This window comes from Diorhabda carinulata, chromosome 11 (genome assembly GCF_026250575.1).
Source record: "Diorhabda carinulata isolate Delta chromosome 11, icDioCari1.1, whole genome shotgun sequence".
NCBI lineage: Eukaryota > Metazoa > Arthropoda > Insecta > Coleoptera > Chrysomelidae > Diorhabda > Diorhabda carinulata.
In genome coordinates this window covers 2,308,460-2,328,864 of record NC_079470.1, presented here as the reverse complement: position 1 = coordinate 2,328,864, position 20,405 = coordinate 2,308,460, and the positions used below count along the sequence as shown (strand labels likewise).

Below are 20,405 nucleotides of genomic sequence, written 5' to 3'. Positions count from 1 at the left end.
AAAGTAGATGTCTAGCTTTCATGAAACCTCTTAGGAGGTCCGCCGGGAGGTTTTTTCTTAGTTGCTTTTTCATCCTTTGTCCATTTAGCCCATCATTTCGATCTCGTGAATAATACAATATCCTAGATTTTGAGATTTTCTCTTAAATATTTGCTTGTTATTTGATCTCTTAGGCTCACGTCTTTAATAATTCTTAAAGTTTCCATTTCTGCTGGTGCGTTTTTGTTGTATCCACTCGAGTTTTCCCGGCATATGTAAGTATAGGTCTTAAGATTGTTTTGTATATGGGGACTTTACTATCGGTGGACATAGATTTGTTTTTCCATATGAGGTCCAACAGATAACCAAATATTCTTAAACCGTATTTACTTGTTGTACGTTTTTGGCGCTTGTAATCTCAACTCTTAAGTTTGCATACACTGATGAAAGGGGTTGTCGTTGATAGCTAGTTTACATCTTGTAGACTCTTTTGCTATTACCATTGATTCTTTTTTTCTACAGATATATTTATATTGAGGTTTTCGGCTGTTGTTAGGAACCGATATAGCAAACGCTGTAGGTCATCCTCTTTATCGGCTATCAAGATTTCGTCGTAGGCGTAGCATAATATTTTATTAATCTTCTTTCCCTCTATCCTTCAAAAACTTCTTTTACACTATTAATCATTTTATACGTAATTAAATTGAACAAGAATGAACTCAAACTGTCACCTTGTCGAATACCTGTTAGTATTGGAGCTTTTTCGGTGCATCCCTAAAACAGGATATAATTGAAATGATTTAAAATAAGAATTGTAATTGTAATTGTAATTGACAATCTTTTGCTTTGAAGTTGTAGATATGGTAGTTGTTGAAGTAAATATCGAGAGCTTAGTTGGTAAACTTGACGGTTGGTTATTATTCAATATTTTTTCAATCAAAAGCAAATATTGGTATACATCCATTTGAATGTAAGGCGTCAGTAAATATTTGTTTAATACATCGAGAAGTCATCAATACTATAAAACGAATGAAATAACATAAATAAATAATTAAATCACAACAACGCATATAATTACCACAAATTATTAAAAATTTTGTCAAAACTAAATAAAAGTCGGTTATTGCTAGGTTTATTACAGTCAATTTTTTTTTTCAGAACTTGAACCAAAACGTCAAAGATATTTCCATGAAAAACATTTTATTCATGTTAATAGATCAATAATGAAGAACAAGTAGTGAAAAATTCAAGTGAACTATTTTTTAAAGAGTTTGAAATATATTCTATAACGAAACTTCTAAATATGTACTTCTATTCAGTGACTTCCGATTTAGATTTCCTCTATTTGAAACTAAATCTAAACTAAAAGTGCTTAAAACTAAAGCTTCATTAAATAACATGAGAACCTTTCAGTGAGTGAAGTGCCAAATAGTGGACAATGCGCGATAAATGGACTAAAGCTAATTTAAGGATAACGGAAGGATAACAGCGGGACTATCCAGGACAACGGCGGTTTTCCCGCCACATTGTGATACTAAAAGCAAGGGGCAGGATACGATACAGAGAAGGACTGCTAAAAAAGGGATTCTTGTAATGTTATTCTATAGGACTCGAAGGATGCATTCGACCGTAATTACAAGGAATATTGGCAAAGTAATCGAAGGATAACTGTAGGATTCGAGTCAAAGTAATTGTAACGTTAGAAGAATAATCACATGATGTTTCCTGGGTGTATTAAGACTCCTAGGTCGGCGCAGGGGTCAACTGATGATATCACTAAGCAGACAAAAAGTATAGTACAGGTAAGTTTGTTATTTTATGGAAAAAACTGGGTATAATACCTTTTTGTTGGAATTTCTCATCATAGCATACATACATATGTATGGGTGTCCCAGAAATTGCACGCCAGGCTGACACGGGAGGTAGATCAGCTTTAGATCTATCAAATAAAAGCAACATGACCTCAGTAAAAGTTTTTTAGTTTTCGAGATATTAACACTTTTAGGTTTTTTCAGAAAATCTCTACTTTTTGCCCTATTTTTGTCTGTTATGGGCATAAAAAACCTCTAATTTATAATTCTTTTTTTTTCTGGGCTACCACTAATAGTTGGTTGAGACAACCCAGTATTCATTCAAAAACAACTCAATCTTACCTTTTGTTTCAAAGCGAAAACCTTAACTAAAGTTTGGTTAGCGACTGTGAAAAAAAAATGTACCAGACTGAGTCAGAAAATGTTCTTAAAAACTAGCCTACTTAGTGCTCTTTAAAAAATGGTATAATATTCATAGCTTTTTTTTACTAAAAATTAAATAATATCAAGTATAGTCATTGAAGTCGTACTACTTTCGCAATACTTCAAATAAAAAATAATACGTAATACAAAGTTAAGCCGACTTTTGTCTTCAACTTACAACTTTTTAGTTACTGTAATCGCTTTTTAGTTTAGCAATGTCTAATAGAGTTATCCATTATCCTTTTATAATTGTTGTTGTAGGCTGGCATCAAAATAATTTGGGTACAGAACATGGGGTTGTATTTTTTTTATTTTCATTAGATTTTACAATTACAACATTCAAATAAATATTTACCATTCAGAATTTACATTGAATAAACTATTATAGCAGATTTTCAAAATTTCTGCCACCTGCTCTTATGCATAACTTGCATCTTCTTAAAAACTGTGTCTTTAAACGTCCTAAACTTAAATTAGTAATTTCGCGAGCTGCTTCATTGATTCGTTGCCGCAATTCATCGACCGATCGAATTGGTTTACTGTACACTTTATCTTTTAAACATCCCCAGTAGAAAAAGTCCAGTGGGTTTAGGTCTGGGGAGCGTGGGGGCCACAAAATTGGTCCTAGCCGGCCAATCCATCTTCTTGGGTATGTGTCATCCAGATAAGCTCTAACTGCGCGGGCATAGTGAGCAGGGCACCCATCATTCTGCAGCCACATTCTTCTTCTTGTCTCAAGAGACACATCTTCCAAAAGAATGGGTAGATCATTTTGTAAAAATTCTAAATACATTGCTGCATTAAGGGTAGCAGGGAGTTCGAATGGGCCAATTATTTGCCCATTGAGGATCCTGGTCCATAAATTTATTTTAAATTGGTGCTGCGAACGGTCTTGTCTTACTTCATGCGGATTTTCTAATTGCCAACTGTGAATATTATGTAGATTAAGATACCCATCTCTTTTACAGGCCGACTCGTCGCTCCATAAGACGTAGTTGAAAAAATTTGGGTCTTCCTCATGCTTCTCCAGCATTGTACGACAAAACGATACACGTTTTGTATAATCACTGCTTAACAGCGTTTGAACCCTTTGAATATGGTACGGGTGGTATTCATACCTCTTCAAAATTCGTTGCGCTTGCGATTTAGAAACGCCAGTACGTCGTTCGATTACCCTTAATGAAGTAGATGGGTCCTCCGATACTTGTTCTAGTACAACCTCATCCTCTTGAGTACTACGTGGTCTTCCTTGAGAACTTCTTTGGCCAGGGATTCTGCCTTCTCGGCAGGCATTGACAGTGCGAAGAATAATCTCATGGGATGCTCGCCTGCGGTTAGGGTATCTTTCCGAGTACAATCTCGCTGCCAATCTTGCGTTATAACTCACGTTAGCACGTGAAGAAACGCTTCTTGTCTCACCATAAATTAACAACATGACTGTGTACTCACTAGAGGTGAAAAGCACAGGTTGTTCATTTGCCATCTTAAAAGCAGTCCAAATCACAAAGTAAATCGAGTCCACTAAGAGCGCTAAGTCGTCGTTATGAAACTGTATCCAATAAACTAATTCCAAACACTAGCAAAACGGAATCCAAGTTAATGCGAAGTTATCGTAAAAATGCAAACCGAAACTTCAAGACGAAGGAATTAAAGAACACGTGTGTAGCACTAAACACAAGGAGCAGTACTAAATTTACCCTGCGCCCCTGCGGTGCAGTGCGCAGGTATTACCTCTGATCCTCTTCGTAACGTCGTTACCGACCGAACAATGAGTGTGAGCGAGATAGTCAATAAATGTTTAAGGTCATTCAGTTTCTCAGTGATATGGAGACAAAAGAAGGCTGCACATTCAATTAAAACTATTATTTTTTAGTTTCTTAATTTCGAAGAATTACGACTTCAATGACAAAACGTGGTATTATTCAATTTTTAGTAAAAAAAAAACTATAAATGTTGTACCATTTTGGAATGAGCATTAAGCAGGCTAGTTTTTAAGAACATTTTCTGACTCAGTGTGGTACATTTTTTTTCACAGTCGCTAACCAAACTTTAGTTAAGGTTTTCGCTTTGAAACAAAAGGTAACATTGAGTTGTTTTTTTTTGTTAATGTCGTGCTACTTTTTATTAAAATGAATACTGGGTTGTCTCAACCAACTATTAGTGGTAGCCCAGAAAAAAAAGAATTATAAATTAGAGGTTTTTTATGCCCATAACAGACAAAAATAGGGCAAAAAGTAGAGATTTTCTGAAAAAACCTAAAAGTGTTAATATCTCGAAAACTAAAAAACTTTTACTGAGGTCATGTTGCTTTTATTTGATAGATCTAAAGCTGATCTACCTCCCGTGTCAGCCTGGCGTGCAATTTCTGGGACACCCAGTATACATAATATACATTTGCCTGATATAAAACTGCTTGGTTGAATTATTGTGTGGAACAATTGGCATTTATCTTTATGTCATCTTGTTGCACTTCTGTAACAAAAACTCCACGTCTTTTCTTATGCGAACTTTGGAGTCATAGAGAGAATATTAAGTGAGTGGCATATAAGTAAAATTGTACTATTAGACGAGAGAGAAAGAGTATCGGCTTACAACTCTCTATCTCTCTCTACTCGCATATAAATTCAAAACTTGTTATTCTCCTCTTCTCAATTAGAATAGAAAAGAGGGAAATAGAGAATGGGATACCTATGCTCTTTCTCTCTTTGTCCTAATAGAACAAACTTCCATACCTAGTTCTCTTTCTATATAATATTTTTCCCATGTTTTAAATACGATTTCGATCATGGTTGTAGCCATAAAAAATTAACAATTTATTGTTTATAATGTGCACATACTAGTTGCAGAAATTGTATTAGAATTAAGTAAATATTATTTGCTGCATTTATGCAACAACTCGTAATGTTTGAATTTCTATCTTGTGTGATATGAGAAATGGTCTATACAGGTTATTTATACAAAGTGTATCGATGGCTAACACATCACTCAATAAGTCTTGTGACTAACTAAGGAAAAACCCATTTTTTACCAAAAATCGATTCTATTCATCAAGGTATTCTCCTTCAAGAGACATACAATTATTTCAACGCTTCTCTATTTTCTGGATGCCGAGCTGGTAGAAGGAGTTGTCTTTGCCTTGAAATAGACTTCAGTTTCAATAATTGCTTCTTCATTTCAGCTGAATTTCTTACAGGCGAGCATTTTTTGAGATCAGCGAATAGCTAGTAATCACTGATCTGGACTATACGGAGGATGATGAAGCAATTTGAAGTGTAATGCTTCCAATTGAACCATCATTGCCATCGACTTGTAAAAAAGTGCATTGTATTGGTGAAACAGTGGTTTTTTCTTCGACATATTAGACCGTTTTTCGTTGATTTTTGCATTCATCCAACAACTCAATGCAGTATTCGCTACTGATTGTTTTTCCCTTTTGGAGATAGTCGATGAACATATTCCATGCGCATCCTCAAATACTTAAGCCATAACCTTCCCAGCTGACTGTTGTGCCTTTGGACGCTTTTGACGTGTTGCACCGGCTGCAGTTCACCCAGATGCTGATCGTTTTGAATCCAGAGTTATGGAGCCATGTTTCATTCATTGTCATATAAAGACGCAAAAAATCTTTGTAAACATGGCCATTCGCTGCTCTGAATAATTAACATGTTTTTGATCAACTGAGAGGAAACGCAGCACCCACTTTGAAAAAAGCTTTCTCATGGCAAATGTCTGTACATAATACACTTCCTTCTGATATCTTTACAGCCTCAGTTATCTCACAAAATTTCAATTTACGATTAGATATAACCAATGGGGGGACTTTTTTATGTCTTCTGGAGTCACCACCTCGAATGAAAGACCAGAACCTTCACCATCATCGTTATCTGTAAGACCACGTTTAAATAGAATAATAAATTACCACATGAAATTATTTTGAATTCATTGTTTTGAAAATAGCAAAAGTCGCTTCACTTTAATGACTGTCACTTTTTCCTGGCTAATTGAAATGCCATGAAATTTTACTCAGCCTTTTGAAACCTGGTACTTCGTAAACGTCATATGGATTCGATAATGGCCGTGCAATCTGTGTGTGAGTCACACGGCTTATTGACTGATGTAATATATTTGATGTATCCGAGCTCACCATATCAATATCTGAAGATGATAATGATACTTTAGCTTTACTTTACTTTAGATTCAAATTTTATATCAACGGAACATAAGCAGTTTATGTAGTAAATTATCCTTACATCTCAGTCCATGAATCTCGCACATGACCAATTTCTTTATGTGATTTCTATTAATATTTCAGGAGATTCTAGTTAATTAATCCAAACTTCGAAACAGAAGAAAAAAATTCAAATGAAGCGAAAAGAATTTGAATAAAACAGTAAACTTATTTATAGGCTTCTGGGTGGATACAATCTATTTTTGTAATATACATATCAGATTATTTTATTTTGAATGTGAAATTTACGAGTGAAACTGAGAAATTTGTGATTATAGAGTTGTCATAATCAGGTATACTTTGCAAGATACAAGATTTGCTACTGCATCTACCAAAATTGTTGTAGAAGAACGCCTAAAGGTGTGGCAAGTATATTGTTCTGGATTCGGAAGATTTAAAAAGTTTGCCACTATCTTTGACACTTTGCCTATTTTGTTTATACCCACAACTTGCTGGGTGCATTTTTCATTTTTATAATTGAAAAAACATTTTAGTTGAGTGATTCGTGGCATAAGATTAGCATATTTTTTAGATATATTATAAAACTATCCAGTAATTGAGAATTTTCTGAACATATGATTTTTTGTGTTAGTTATTTTCATCACAGTAGCTGTAATCAGCTGTAATCGAATCCTGTATATCGTTTATAGTCAATTGTGTGAGCTGCCGCGACAGGACTTTGACTTTTATTGGGTTATAGTCATCATTATGCTCAATAGATAAAATAGTTTCAATTCATTATATAGGTCGGAAGTACATTCTTAGAAATCGAACCTTTTCTTTGTTTCCTTTGTCTCCATTCAATAAATTCATCATAAGCACATTGAAACCATAATCTAGATTTCGCAGATTTGCTAGTTAAGTGTTTATAGCATCTACTATTATTTCTGGAGTACTTTCAAAATCACTAGAATCAATTTTTTTTCTAGCACAATACTTACAAATGACTGCAAGTGTGTTTGACAATAATTACTACAGCCTACTTAATATAATTTTAAAACTTGGAACTTACCCGTTAGTACAATCATAACAGTCATAAAGAATGTTTTTCTTCACTATGGAGAGTGAATTTTCATTCAATTACTTTTACATTACCTAGAAATGCTAATAACACTTAATTTTAACATTTAAATTATCTTACAGATAATAGTATTTGAACACGAATCACAACAAACGTTCAATTTTTATTGTAAACACTAATATAACCTCAAAAAATTATACTGTCTACTTCTTCATTCTTCTTAAATTTGGCCTTTTGTATTTCGGCACCCTGCCAGATTCATATTGTATTCGCGTATTCTCTCTATCGTTCGAGACCATATAAAACATAAGAAAAAGAAGCATTTCAATATATTATTATTTTTTAGTACATGTGTTAAATAAGCTATTTTCTTAGGTAAAAATGAGTGGTCGTAGGAATATATATATATATATATATATATATATATATATATATATATATATATATATATATATATATATATATATAAAGATTATTCTCCCAAAATCGGTGTACCCTACTGGAATTATTGGTGATAGGTATTCATACTGAATACTATTTTCACACAAGTTATCGTCTTCAGAGCCTGAAGGTTAAGTTAAATTACTTCACCTGAAGACACTGAATACGACAATTTGGTTATCAAAACACACGTCCGACAATGTAAGTCTTCATTCCACTGTTTCAAGAAAAGAAAACCATACATAGAGAATTTAATATAAAGTTTTATTCCCTATCTTTAAGAATACTATCCTAAGCAATTTCAGATTCCGTAACTTAGTTTTGCTCTGCTGTTCAATTAGTTTCAAGATAAACTACAAACTATTTATAATGTTTTTAACGAAGCGCAGTTGACTACTATAGAGGTTAGGAGCTTCCTTCTTCATAACAAAGAGTTTTTAATAGTGAATAGTGTACTTTTAAAAATAAGGTAATCTTGTTAGTGTAAGTTTCTACCACTTAATAAGAGGAATGGAGTCATAAGTGTATTTATTAGTTCATAATGCATTCAATGGAATGATCTTGAGAGTAAATTGTCAATACGGTTGTAACTGATACCTCAATGTCTATTTTTCCTTCATCTTTTACATTCACAAACTTTCGAATTATTTATAGAAATAGTTTGTTTTGAAAATTCTCTTGGTGTATTTTCGAAAAATGACGACGGAGAGATTATATGTCGGAAATGTAGGTTAGCTCTATTTATTTTAAAACTTCGTACTACCCAACTAAAAAAATATATTTATAGCTTACTAATTTAGTGTCAAGTTTCATGTTTGTGCCGAATGCATGAAATAAATTCATTCTGATGCATCGTTTCTGAATCGTGTTTTTGACAAATCTTTCGTGATTTATTTTCAAAACTAATTGAAAGAGGAGAAGATTAATTATCGTAGTTATTTATGTCAAGATTTGTAATATATCTTCCTAGTCTAGAAATTAGAGAAAATTTAATCGTTGGCACTTGTTGAATCTGAATCATATACATTAGAATAATACACCATCAAAGATGAAATAATGGTAACAACTATAATGCAACAGGTGAGTAGGAACTATAAATATGAAGAGATATATTCAAAAGTACAAATATAAGGATAATAGTACTTCTTTCATAGTAACGATCTTCAAGCAAGCCTTGCTTGCTCCATCTCTCTTCCCACTTCTGGTGCCAAATTTAGTAGTCTGCCGATGTCAATGTCCTTAAAACCGCCATTGTCTGCTGGTGAATAGATTCAATCGACTCATATTCCTTTTCATTGTTAGTCTCAATCTGATAGATAACCAGAAGTCCGCCGCAGCGTCAGAATGCGTTAATTCGTTATCGTGGCGAAGAATATGCAGAATCCTACCACAGAGTCATTTAAGAACGTTCAGGCAGAAAGTTCCAGTAACTATTTGCCTTTTTCTCATGGATATGGATATTGAAAAAGCAAATGAGTATAGTATTTTTGCTGTGAATATTATCCTCCTCCTTCAACCCATTGCTTACCTTGTTGCCGGGTTTCTCGGTCATATAGGAAAATCAAACTTTCATCGTTAATTGCTAGAATTTCCATCCAGTCGCGTCCATCGGCGTCAAGAAAATCCTCAAAAACTGAACAACGCAAATTTTTTTGTTAGGTGGCTTACGTTTTTGGAATAAGCTTTGGCAGATAGAACGAAACAGCGTCAGAAAACGCTAAACATTGTTAGCTGTGTGCACTGTTCTATGTGCACAAGGCCTCTAGTCATATTTTACTGACTAACGACCTTCTCTCAACCATTTTAATTATTGGTATACACACGATGTCCATAAACATTCCTCTCCGTGTACTTCTCTCAATTTTTTGGACATTACAGGTGACTTCGTCAAAAATTTGATGACAATTCTCCGTTCGTACACTTTACGATGAATATTAACCATGTCTGATTTTCATATCTTTCTGTTCGTAATTCAGTCGCTAGAAAACATCACGAGGTGACGTGATTTTTTTGTCTCTCTTCATAGAAGTTTTGACCAAGAATTTAAAACTCTAGTATTCAAATCAGGAAGATATGATCAGTATAATATGATTATTTCGACTGTAAAAAATATATGCATAACATCAAAAGATCCCATTAGATGACATAACGAGAGGAAATAAGGTCGCGGGCTGTCTTCGAAACGTAATGTGGTGGAGAAAATCAAGTGACATGGATAACATAAACGAATGGATGTCACAGCGTAAGAAATAATAGAGCCAACGTATTAGTCGAATGACAGACGATAGACTGTAAAAGTAGCAAGGGATAAATCTCCAATTGGAACATAGAGTAGAGGTCGACCAAGAAAAAAGAGGTGAAGTGATAATATTGAGTCAAGATTAGGGAACACATAGAACAAGGAGCAGACGGTAAACCTATTATGGGAGAAATAACGGGAAGAAGCAGAACTGATCCTATTATGACATACAGAATTGCATTGGAGTCCACAAGAGCTTTTATAACTTCGTTTTGTATATATGAAGTTGCTTTTCATCCACCAGCACATAGAATAACAACAACCCATAACACATTTACGAGTTCGATTGACATCAGGGATTTGTGTTCACGGTTATGTCACTCGTGGTCAAAATAACGCACCACCCCTATTTTTGAAAATATTTTTCTGTTTAATAAATTGTTTTACTTCTTTTCAATCATTTTGACGCAATAATAAGAAATGTGTAGTAATTTTGAGTGAATTTTAATGAGAAAAAAAAAATAAAAACATTACAATAAAACCAAATCTTCTTAAAAATAAAACTTTCATTCTAAACAATAATATTCCTTTTTTTAAAACGCTAGTAGCGTGTATTCCCGCCTCTGGATGTAATTGTTGTTAACATTCTCCTTGGCATGCTTTCAATTAGGTGCTGTATCACTTCTTGAGGTATATTCTCACATTCCTCTAATGCCGCTTGCTCAAGCTCATTTAAATTTTGAGGAGATGGATTTCGAAGACGAATGCGGAGTTTTAAAAGTCCCAGACATTCAGAATTCAGAATTAATTCAGAACGCGACGTGTGGTCTAGCATTATCATGTATTAAACGAAAATCATCACCAATAAATGGCATAAACGGAACGATGTGATTTTCAAGAATGTCAGTTATATATCTTGCTGCGTTAACGGTGGGTCTAGGAAATGACACTAATTATGTGCGGGCATTAAAACAAATTCCTCCCCAAAACATGATAGATCCTTCTTGGAACGACTCCCTGGGAATGATACAAGACTGCGCAAATCTTTCTCCTCGCCGTCTTCGAATTTGATTACGTCCATCTGGACCTCTTAGACTAATTCTTGTCTCATCAGTAAATAAAACTTGGCACCAATTTTCTAAATTCCAATCTAAATGTTGCCTTGCTAATCTTAGTTTAGCAGCACGATGCTGCCTGGTTAGCAAAGGTTCCTAGAAAGCTATGTAGATCAGCATTCTGAAGATGTCGTCTTATTGATCTATCGGAGGTATTTACATTTCGGACTTCTCCTAAAAGGCTGTTCAGCTCATTGATCGATTTCTTAATGAATTTAATTGCAAAAAACGGTCATCTCGAGGAATTAAAACTGAAGGACGTCCTTGTCCAGGCCTCGTAGAATGTGAACCGGTCTCTTCGTATCAATCTGCCAATGGTTGTGAGGGATACGCCAAACAGATTTGCCACTTCACGATAACTTTGTCCAGCTCCTACTAACTCGGCTATTCTTTCAGCTTCGCGTTCACAAGTTGGTACAACAATATAATGAAAGAAACATTAAAATATGTATAAAATTAAAATTTTAAAAATTCACAAAGACAGTTATTTGGTGATAAGAAATTTTGCTACATTTTATCGCTAGCATTTAAGATACTTCAACTTTTTGATAGAAAAAAAGAAACTCAGAAGATTAACATTTTAGATTTTGATTTTTGATATTGAAATAAAGGGTGGTGCGTGATTTATGACCACAAGTTTAGTATTTTCAATATAAGCAAGATAGATTCTAAGGTAACAGTAATATTTTTTTTGCTTGCAATTGCTCTGATTCTAGATCAACTCGTGTTTTTTAGTCAGAATTTGCTGTTAAAACATTGTAAACTGAAAGTCTTCTTCAACATTTTTCTTTTGGGTATGGTTTCGGTATGACCCTCTTCAATTTGTTTTTGGAAAATGTTCTTTCAAGCTTTTCTTCGTTAGGCAAAAAAAAGATGCTATATCTCTTCTTGCTTTGAAGACAAATATGGCTTGTGATAGTTTTGGAGTATTCCTCCTTTATATATAGTGGTATTAGCTTTTACAATACGAGGGTTTTCTGGAAGTTATCGACCTTATAAAGAAACAAGAAATTTTTCTCAATAATGAGGTTATGAAACAGAGAGAGCAGTTCTTGAATTTTAGCCACAGATTACTCTTTTTTTTTTAAATGCGGTTGCTTTCTGAAATTTCACCTTTATTATTTTACATTTTTGATATACTGTCGATGAACAAAATACGATGACTAATCCAATAAATGATCACATCACTGTCTTCACTGCTTTCTCGATTCATAAATGTAGTGATAGTTTCATCTACATGAATCGACGCAAAAAATCCGACTCTTTTTACTTAAACCGTCTTGGAAGAGTTCATTTGAATACGCTTTTGGTCCAAAGTTAGCAAACGCGATGCCGATAACCTCTTCTATCTCTCTTACCTTAATCTGACGGTTATTCAGTACTATTTGCTAAATTTTTTCGCCGCCCTGAATGCTAGTTCAGCCGTGCTGATAGTTAGAATTCTGCTATCCAAAATTTAGCGTTACTAATAAATTTTCAGATAAATCTTTATAACGACTCACTTTTCGATTGTCAAAATGAAACTAAGTATTCAAATTGGCTGAAATTTCATTGAGGTCTCACACAGAGTGACCATTCCTTCATAAAGATTAAAAAATGATAAGTTATTTTCAATACTTTATCTACAACTGTAATTTTCTATAACACTTTATTACGTTCAAGGAAAAGTCGAATAACAAAGGACATATTTTCAACAATGTTATTTAAAAAAATAGCAAAAAGGTCGAGGGTTGACTATCAATTTGTACATCAACTTTGATATTTTTCCATCCAGTTCCTTTAGTATTTGATTCGTTTAAGTTTTTTCAAATGAATGGTGTTAGGTTTTTTTGATTGAAACTGAGGAAGAAGCCTGAAAGAATAGGAAGTATCTTTATCGCTCTGTTCTGTGTTGAGAAATCGCATATACACACCTATTTTACTTTATTTTCCTAATTCACTGTTAATGTTCATGCATGGTCGACCGAGGTTGGTTAAGGATTTGTCTCTCCGTTTGCCTTATGCATGTCATCTAATGTTGATCTTTTAGAGAAATAGGTATTAGACAGATATAAATTACCTACTCTTGACCTGAAAAACCACCTTTGGCACTTAACAGCTAATGTACTGTGATAAACATGAAAAGTATAGAATTCCCAATATGGTTCTTTTGGATTTTTTTGTGACCAAATTACATCTTTTTACTACATTACAACTTAAAATTTTTAGTTTTATTCTTAATCTAATATGTCAATAATCAAATATTGTCAAAAACATGGTCTTTATGAAACTATAAAGGAACTTTAGGCTCACACTCAGTAACAAAATATCAATTTCTTAAATAATCAGTCTTTTGATTGACGTATGTAAAATATGCAATCAATCTTCATCAGAATCACAATTACGACAAACAAATGAGATCTTATTTCCTGTTACACATTTCACATGTGCCCACATCTTATTTATAATAAATTGAATCCACTCCTCGTTTGAATTTTCATAAGTTTCCCCGCAAGCTAAGAAAAACCATTCCTTGGGTTCAGATTCCGAATCAGAATTTAAAACTCTCGATCTTTTCTAATCGATCTTTTCCTTTTCCTTTACCCTTCGTAGTTTCTTGTGTTTTCTTGTCTTATTTAACTTTTCGTGTTGTTTTTATAACTCGTGTCTATGAGAACACAGTATTTTCTTTTACGTTGAGGGCGGTTAGTCAATTTTCGTGATAAAGCTTTAGGGTGAGGCTTTATTTTAGATGGAGAGAAATCATTTTGCTTTTGACAACCAGAATGTCCAAGAGTCGGCTCAAAGTTCGATTGACCCCCAGGTAAAGCTGAAGTTTCTGGATAACAATTTTTGCATGGAACTTATGATTTCAAGGACACTTATATCTAAGGAACAATTATTATCAAATGAATCTATATTAGGAAGATCCGTTGTTAAGCTGGAAACAGTAATGTTCAATCTGTTTCACATTCTTTGCTTGCAGGATTTGGCTGATCCGTAACATAAGATGGAGCAAAATCTGAATCTTTGGAAATATCTGAATTTAAAGGCCATATGCCCGTGCTTTAACACCATTCATAATATTAGAATGATTCATTGCAAAGAGTCCTTAACGATCCCAGGAATGTCGTATATGGTTATCGTTTTCTCTGGGTTGTTATGCATCCACACTGTCTGTGTTCGGCTTAAGTAATTCTTGAATGGACCATAAACTCCAACATCTAACGGCTGCAGATTATGTGAACAGTGGGGAGGTGGGGAAACGATAGCATGATAACGTGACTTTCTTTTACTTTTTTCACTATTGAGATGTTTACGTGTGAATGATGATTGTCGAGTAATAGGACAGGTTTTTGCTCCGACGGTTTGACAAACTTGATGAAATGATCCAGATATAAAATAAATTCTTATCATAGAACTTATAAGTAACACGTTACGACTTACCACGTAAAAGTGTTACAACATACCCCACTGGGAGGTACTTTGAAATAACCTCTATTAAAAAAAAGTCGCCTACTTGGGGTGGAATAACATTAAATATAGTTAAACTAAACAAATGCTTAGTGTATTTGCTCCCCTACATAAAGAGCTGACAAAAGAAATGATATCCTGGTTCTTTCAATATCATTAAACAGTCAGATAATTAACATAATTAGATGAAGCATTTCTTTGAATGTATTTTAAAGTTTTTGTTTTTCCTCTTTTTTCCATATATTTCATAATTTTGTTTTTTCTTATTTCTCACATAGATATCTATCTTATGCCCCTCCTTCAATTTTTATTTGCTTTTCAATCTCGCTTGTCCACAAAGCAGATTTTTTTGTTTGATTTTTTTTATATTGCATTTATTCTCTTTTCCCTGTCTATTATTATTTCCTTGGATGTTTTACATTGTTGATTCTCCTTTCTACTTCTTTCGAAATTTTTATTTCTTATATTCCCTTGATATCCTATCGAAGCAATTCATATAGTCCTGTCGTTACTTGTTCCTCCATTCAATTATATTCTTCCATTAGCTTTGTTTAGTATCATTAAGAATTTTAATTTTTGTAGCTCCCATTATTAGATCCTCGATTCACTCGAACTTCTGTTATAAATCTCTTGTATTCATTATATACCAAGATCCCATAGCAATCAGACACAACTTATTTTCAAATGGATAAAGCCTTAGGTTCTCAGTAGTGTCTCATGTACTTAGAATACCTGTGTGTTTATGGAGTTCGCAGAGTGATCCCTGGGCAGGTACCAGGTGAGAAAGGTAACTAAAAATTAGAGTTATTTAACTCAAATTCTAATGGCTGATATTTATATATATTTTGTAGAATATTATACTGAACTAGTATTATGAAGTGTCAGACACTTTTCATGGATCAGAACTTTTGTCAGACGCTTTAAAGCTCCACAAAAAATAAAAGAACTTTACTTATTTTCAAATGTCTGACTTTTACCTATGTTATTAAGATAATTACTAAAAAGTTATATTTCATCTGTCAGACAAGTTTGAGTGAACAAACATCCCTTAAATGAAAAAATTATTTAACTGGGAGTGCGAGCGCGAGAGCACTATGCGCATGCGTCTCAAAGTAAAGAATTCAAATGTATTAAAAATACTTACTGCTTACTGGGATCTTGGACTATTAGTTCTGTGGTCGGCGTTTAAAAAATAATAAATCGATACTACACATTTTTGGAGAATGGCAATAAAAAATTTTGGAACACATTAGTAAGTAGTTCCTTACTTCCATATAAGAAAAGATAAAAACCTCTCTATTGAAAAATTACAAAAGAATGGGATCCATAAGGGTCAACAATAAGTTCCACCCTCTTTCTCATAACTATCTCCGATATCGTCGACAAATCCTCTACGTTAGTCAAAGGAAGATTGTACGCCGATGATCTGATACTGTTTGCAAAAGTTAAAAACTCAAACGCTTATACAAACTGCACTAGACGAATGGATTGAAATTCTCTGTAACCAAAACAAAGTGTATTAACTTCTCTAAAGAATACATACAAGGAAGGCCCGTACTAAATTTAAACAGTCAAAATTTATAATTTGTGGAAAGTTCCTGGGCATTATCTTCGATAAAAAACTTAGAAAAATCTCAGAAACAACATATTAATCACCTCCAGTTTGCCAAAACGGCTTTAATTTATTAAAAATAATTAACAGCCATAAATGGGCGCTGTTTCTACGTGTCAGATATAAGACTTGTAATATCTAGAATCGACTAGAATATTGCAAAACACTACATTAAGAATCGCTACTCGAATAGAATCGAATACACCGATTGAAAGCCTTTACTGTTTCATTGGAGAATCACCCCTACGACTTCGAAGAATCCAACTGAGTTTGAACTATGCAACATCAGTTCTGTCAAATAAAAATAACCCTGTTAATCAAAAAATTAACACAGATCGCTTTAAACACCTATTTGAAAACAAACAAAGAACTTTTCTATGAAAGAATTCACCAATATAAAACCAACCTACCTTTTGAATTTCCAGATTTCTTTCCAAATAACATCCCCCTCTTTGGACAATTCCTATTCCTGTCATCAACGTTAACATGAACTCTTTGAAAAAAGAAGAAACAAACCATTCTCTAATACCACAATCGTTCCGAACTATGACGGACGTAAGCTTCAAATAATACCATTTTCTGTACACCGACGTATCCAAAACACCTAATGGCCTAGGAGCTGCAGTAGTAGTAGAAAACGAAATACACACATTCAAACTATTTCCACATAATAGCGTCCATCGATAGAAAAAATACAAAGAACAGCATTATGTACCATGAGCTCAATATATACAACTTTTTCCTAAACACCCAATTGGTTTTCTCATCAAAATCCATTCACTACTATTCTACCAATCCAAGGCAAACGTTACAATTATTTGGGTTTGATATTTCATTGAAAAAAAATTCTCAACGCATGTATTCCCTAACTCATATTGAGAAATGCAGGTTGAAGTTGAAAACTTTTGAGATAATTCTCGTAGATGCAGGATCAAAGGCAGATTTTACTTGCTTTAAAGGCGGATATACTCCACGTGCAGTTATAACATCAGGTGTCACACAGAGTTACCATTCCTCTATAAAAACCGAAAAATGAAATGAACAAATGTTTATGTAGTACATGGAAAACTAGTCTTTATACAAAGTATCATCTTGTTCTTTATCTTCTGATCGATATTCATTCATCTCAAATATGAAATGTTTTATTAATTTCTAATTTATTGTTAATATCTTTTCCTCTGTACAGTTACCAGTATTGCTCGTAATGCTATGAAAAAATACACGAGACACACATGAACAATACATTGTTCAATCAAGCTTGCGGTCATATTTGGTAATACGTATTTGGAGAGGGTATTAATTATGTGGATGTTGAAAGGGAACCTATGATTTAATTAAATTTTGTGGCAACAAGGTAACAAATACCAAAAACAATTTGGCGTTCTCCAACATAAAACTATAGAAACAAAGCTTGATTTTTTAGTAAATAAAGAGGGTGTCGTATATTCGTGGCATAGAATAAGCCGAATAAAATAAAAATGTACCGCCTTCCATATAAACTGCAACTAGTAGTTTTCAAACGATTTTTCCGTCGGGTATTTAGTACACAGTGTACCCGCGCGAATAATAAAACCCGAAAATCAGTTCTGGATTAACTTTACTCACAAAATAACAAAACATAAATAACGAATTGGCAAGTCGATAAATTTGTACGGATAAATAAATTTCCGGAAGCAAATGATGATTCTTTGTCTACGAGGATAACATATTGGAAAATTCTTAGCCTACTATAGAACCAAACAAAATTTCAATGTCAAAATATTTTATTACCCAACATATTCTCATATTAATTGAATACATTTATACACTGCAACGTCTCTAGACCTTTAAAAAAAATGTTGCTTATTTCTCTGCAACCAGACCTCCACAGCTTTCGTTACCTCCTAGTTGGAAGAAAATTTTGAGATGATAGTCGGACGGAACCAAATCTGATGGATAAGGGGGGGTGTTCTAGTAATTCAAACCCTAAATCACGAATTTTTTGCATGACAACATGAGATTTGTGTGCCTGCAAAAGCAAAACACCTTTGGATAGCTTTTCGCGTCTCTTTTCTCTTTAATTTTTCCCGTAGAATGGTCAGTAATGGCGAATAGTATTCTCCAGTTATTGTCCTACCCTTATCCAAAAAATCAATCATGATTACTCCATGGCAATCCTAAAAAACTAAAGCAAGAACTTTTCCAGCAGTTTTTTGGACACGAAACTTCTTAGGTCTTGGAGAACCAGAGTGTCGCCATTCCATCGATTGTTGCTTTGTTTATGGATCGTAGAAATGTACCCAAGTCTCATGAATAGTAACAATTCGGTTTAAGAAGTCTACATCGTTTTAAAATCGAGCACAGATCGCACGAGATGCTTCTACCCTTGCACGCTTTTGGTCAACATTCAAACATTTGAGGATATATTTTGCAGCAATTTTTCTCTAGTCCAAATAGACGTGAACTATATGATGAACGCGTTCGTGCTTCAGATATCCGTTTTAGCCCAATCCGACGGTCTGATAAAATCATCTCATACACTGCATCGATATTTTCGGGGACTGACACAGAAACTGTCCTTTCCGATCGGTCATCATCTTCAATGGAAAAGAAAATTTACCTCTTTTGAAGCTTGCAGCCCAATTTTTCACGGTCGCATACGAAGGACATTGATCACCAAGGCTATTAAGCATATCTTCGTAAATCTGCTTACCTCTTAACCCTTTCAAATACAGGTACTTGATGATGGCTCAACACTCCAATTTTTCGATTTGCACAATTTCGTTGGACATCTTTTTTCTTTTAATTTATTGCGTAACTCTGGTTTACTTTTTTGACGTCAAACTTTACACTGACACTTCTAATAATCTATTGTTCGTTGCTATGGTAACGCAATATTTTGTTTATGCATAGAATTGGTCTAGGCTAACTAGATATCAATAAATTCTCGTATATTGTATACAAGATAGATTATAATTTTTACATTCATTTATGATGATGATGATGATGATAGTACGTACAAACTGAATTATAAATAAGCAAAGCGCTGTATTTTGAGCACTACTCAATAGACGCAGGGACTTGCGGTTGAAAAATATTACATCAAAGTAGCTAACAGAAAACCGTGCAGAATAACTTTAGACTTCAAATGTGGCCCCTTTCACATACCTATTCAATACTTCTGTGTCCGTCCATTTCCTTGAAATTTTCTGTTCACCATATGTTCATTTCATTAACGCATCTTCCTCTTGGACTTTTCACTTATTTATTATTGAAATATCTCCATTATATCTAATAGTTACTTGATGATAGATGAAGTGAAACATTGATTGTAACAAAGCAAAAAGAATAAAACGTAAGGTGTCGAGGAAAACTTTTAGAGGAATAAAAATTATTCAAAGAACTCAAGAATCTGTATAAATAAAGTGACATTAAAGCTCATAGATTGAGATATTCTTTGATAGGTATGCCAAAGAAAATTTGGTTGTACGCGGAGTTGGAAGATATTAGAGAGGTAGGACTGAGTTGGAGAGCAAAATACAGAATCGTAACATGTGAAGACGAATTCTGAAAGCAGATATCAATGAGGAAAAAATATACAAATAGTGTTGATAATCACTTCCGCAACTTTTATTTCTCATATAACTTATCATTTATACTGTCGTCGATGTGACCTTCAGCAACTCTCAGTTATTCTATAGATACGATGTCACCACCCCTGCAAACACAAATTGTTGTCAATTAGCGTCGAAATGAGTGTGTAAAGTTCAGTATCGTTGATTTTTAGGACAATATCAATTTGAGCTAATTCACCATTCTGATAATTTGAAGAGAGTTAGATGTAGCATGATGTGGTCGCACTCGCTGTATTCATCTGGCATAGCCCAAATGATACGTCAGAATAATGCATTATAATTCAATTGTGACATGACGATTGAATAATATTATTGCATATAATTGTCAATTGACAAAAGACAACTGTCATTAATTGTACTTGTCAATAATCTCTTAATAATCCATACATTCTGATTGTTGTATATGAAAAATATTTTCTTCTTCTCAGTTTTTCTAACTATAATTTATTTTCGAAAATTTCACTTCGCA

At 33.7% G+C, this 20,405-nt stretch overlaps 1 protein-coding gene across 1 annotated transcript in view; it reads left to right on the top strand.

Annotated features, from left to right (window-relative positions):
• The window catches only part of LOC130899764 (protein sickie), a 551,159-nt gene that overhangs the window by 27,294 nt on the left and 503,460 nt on the right, over positions 1–20,405 (top strand). Inside the window, exon 2 of the mRNA XM_057809948.1 lies at positions 1,138–1,781. Within this exon, the coding sequence (XP_057665931.1) occupies positions 1,695–1,781 (87 nt within the window). The 5' untranslated portion in view covers positions 1,138–1,694. The remainder of the gene's footprint in view (positions 1–1,137; positions 1,782–20,405) is intronic.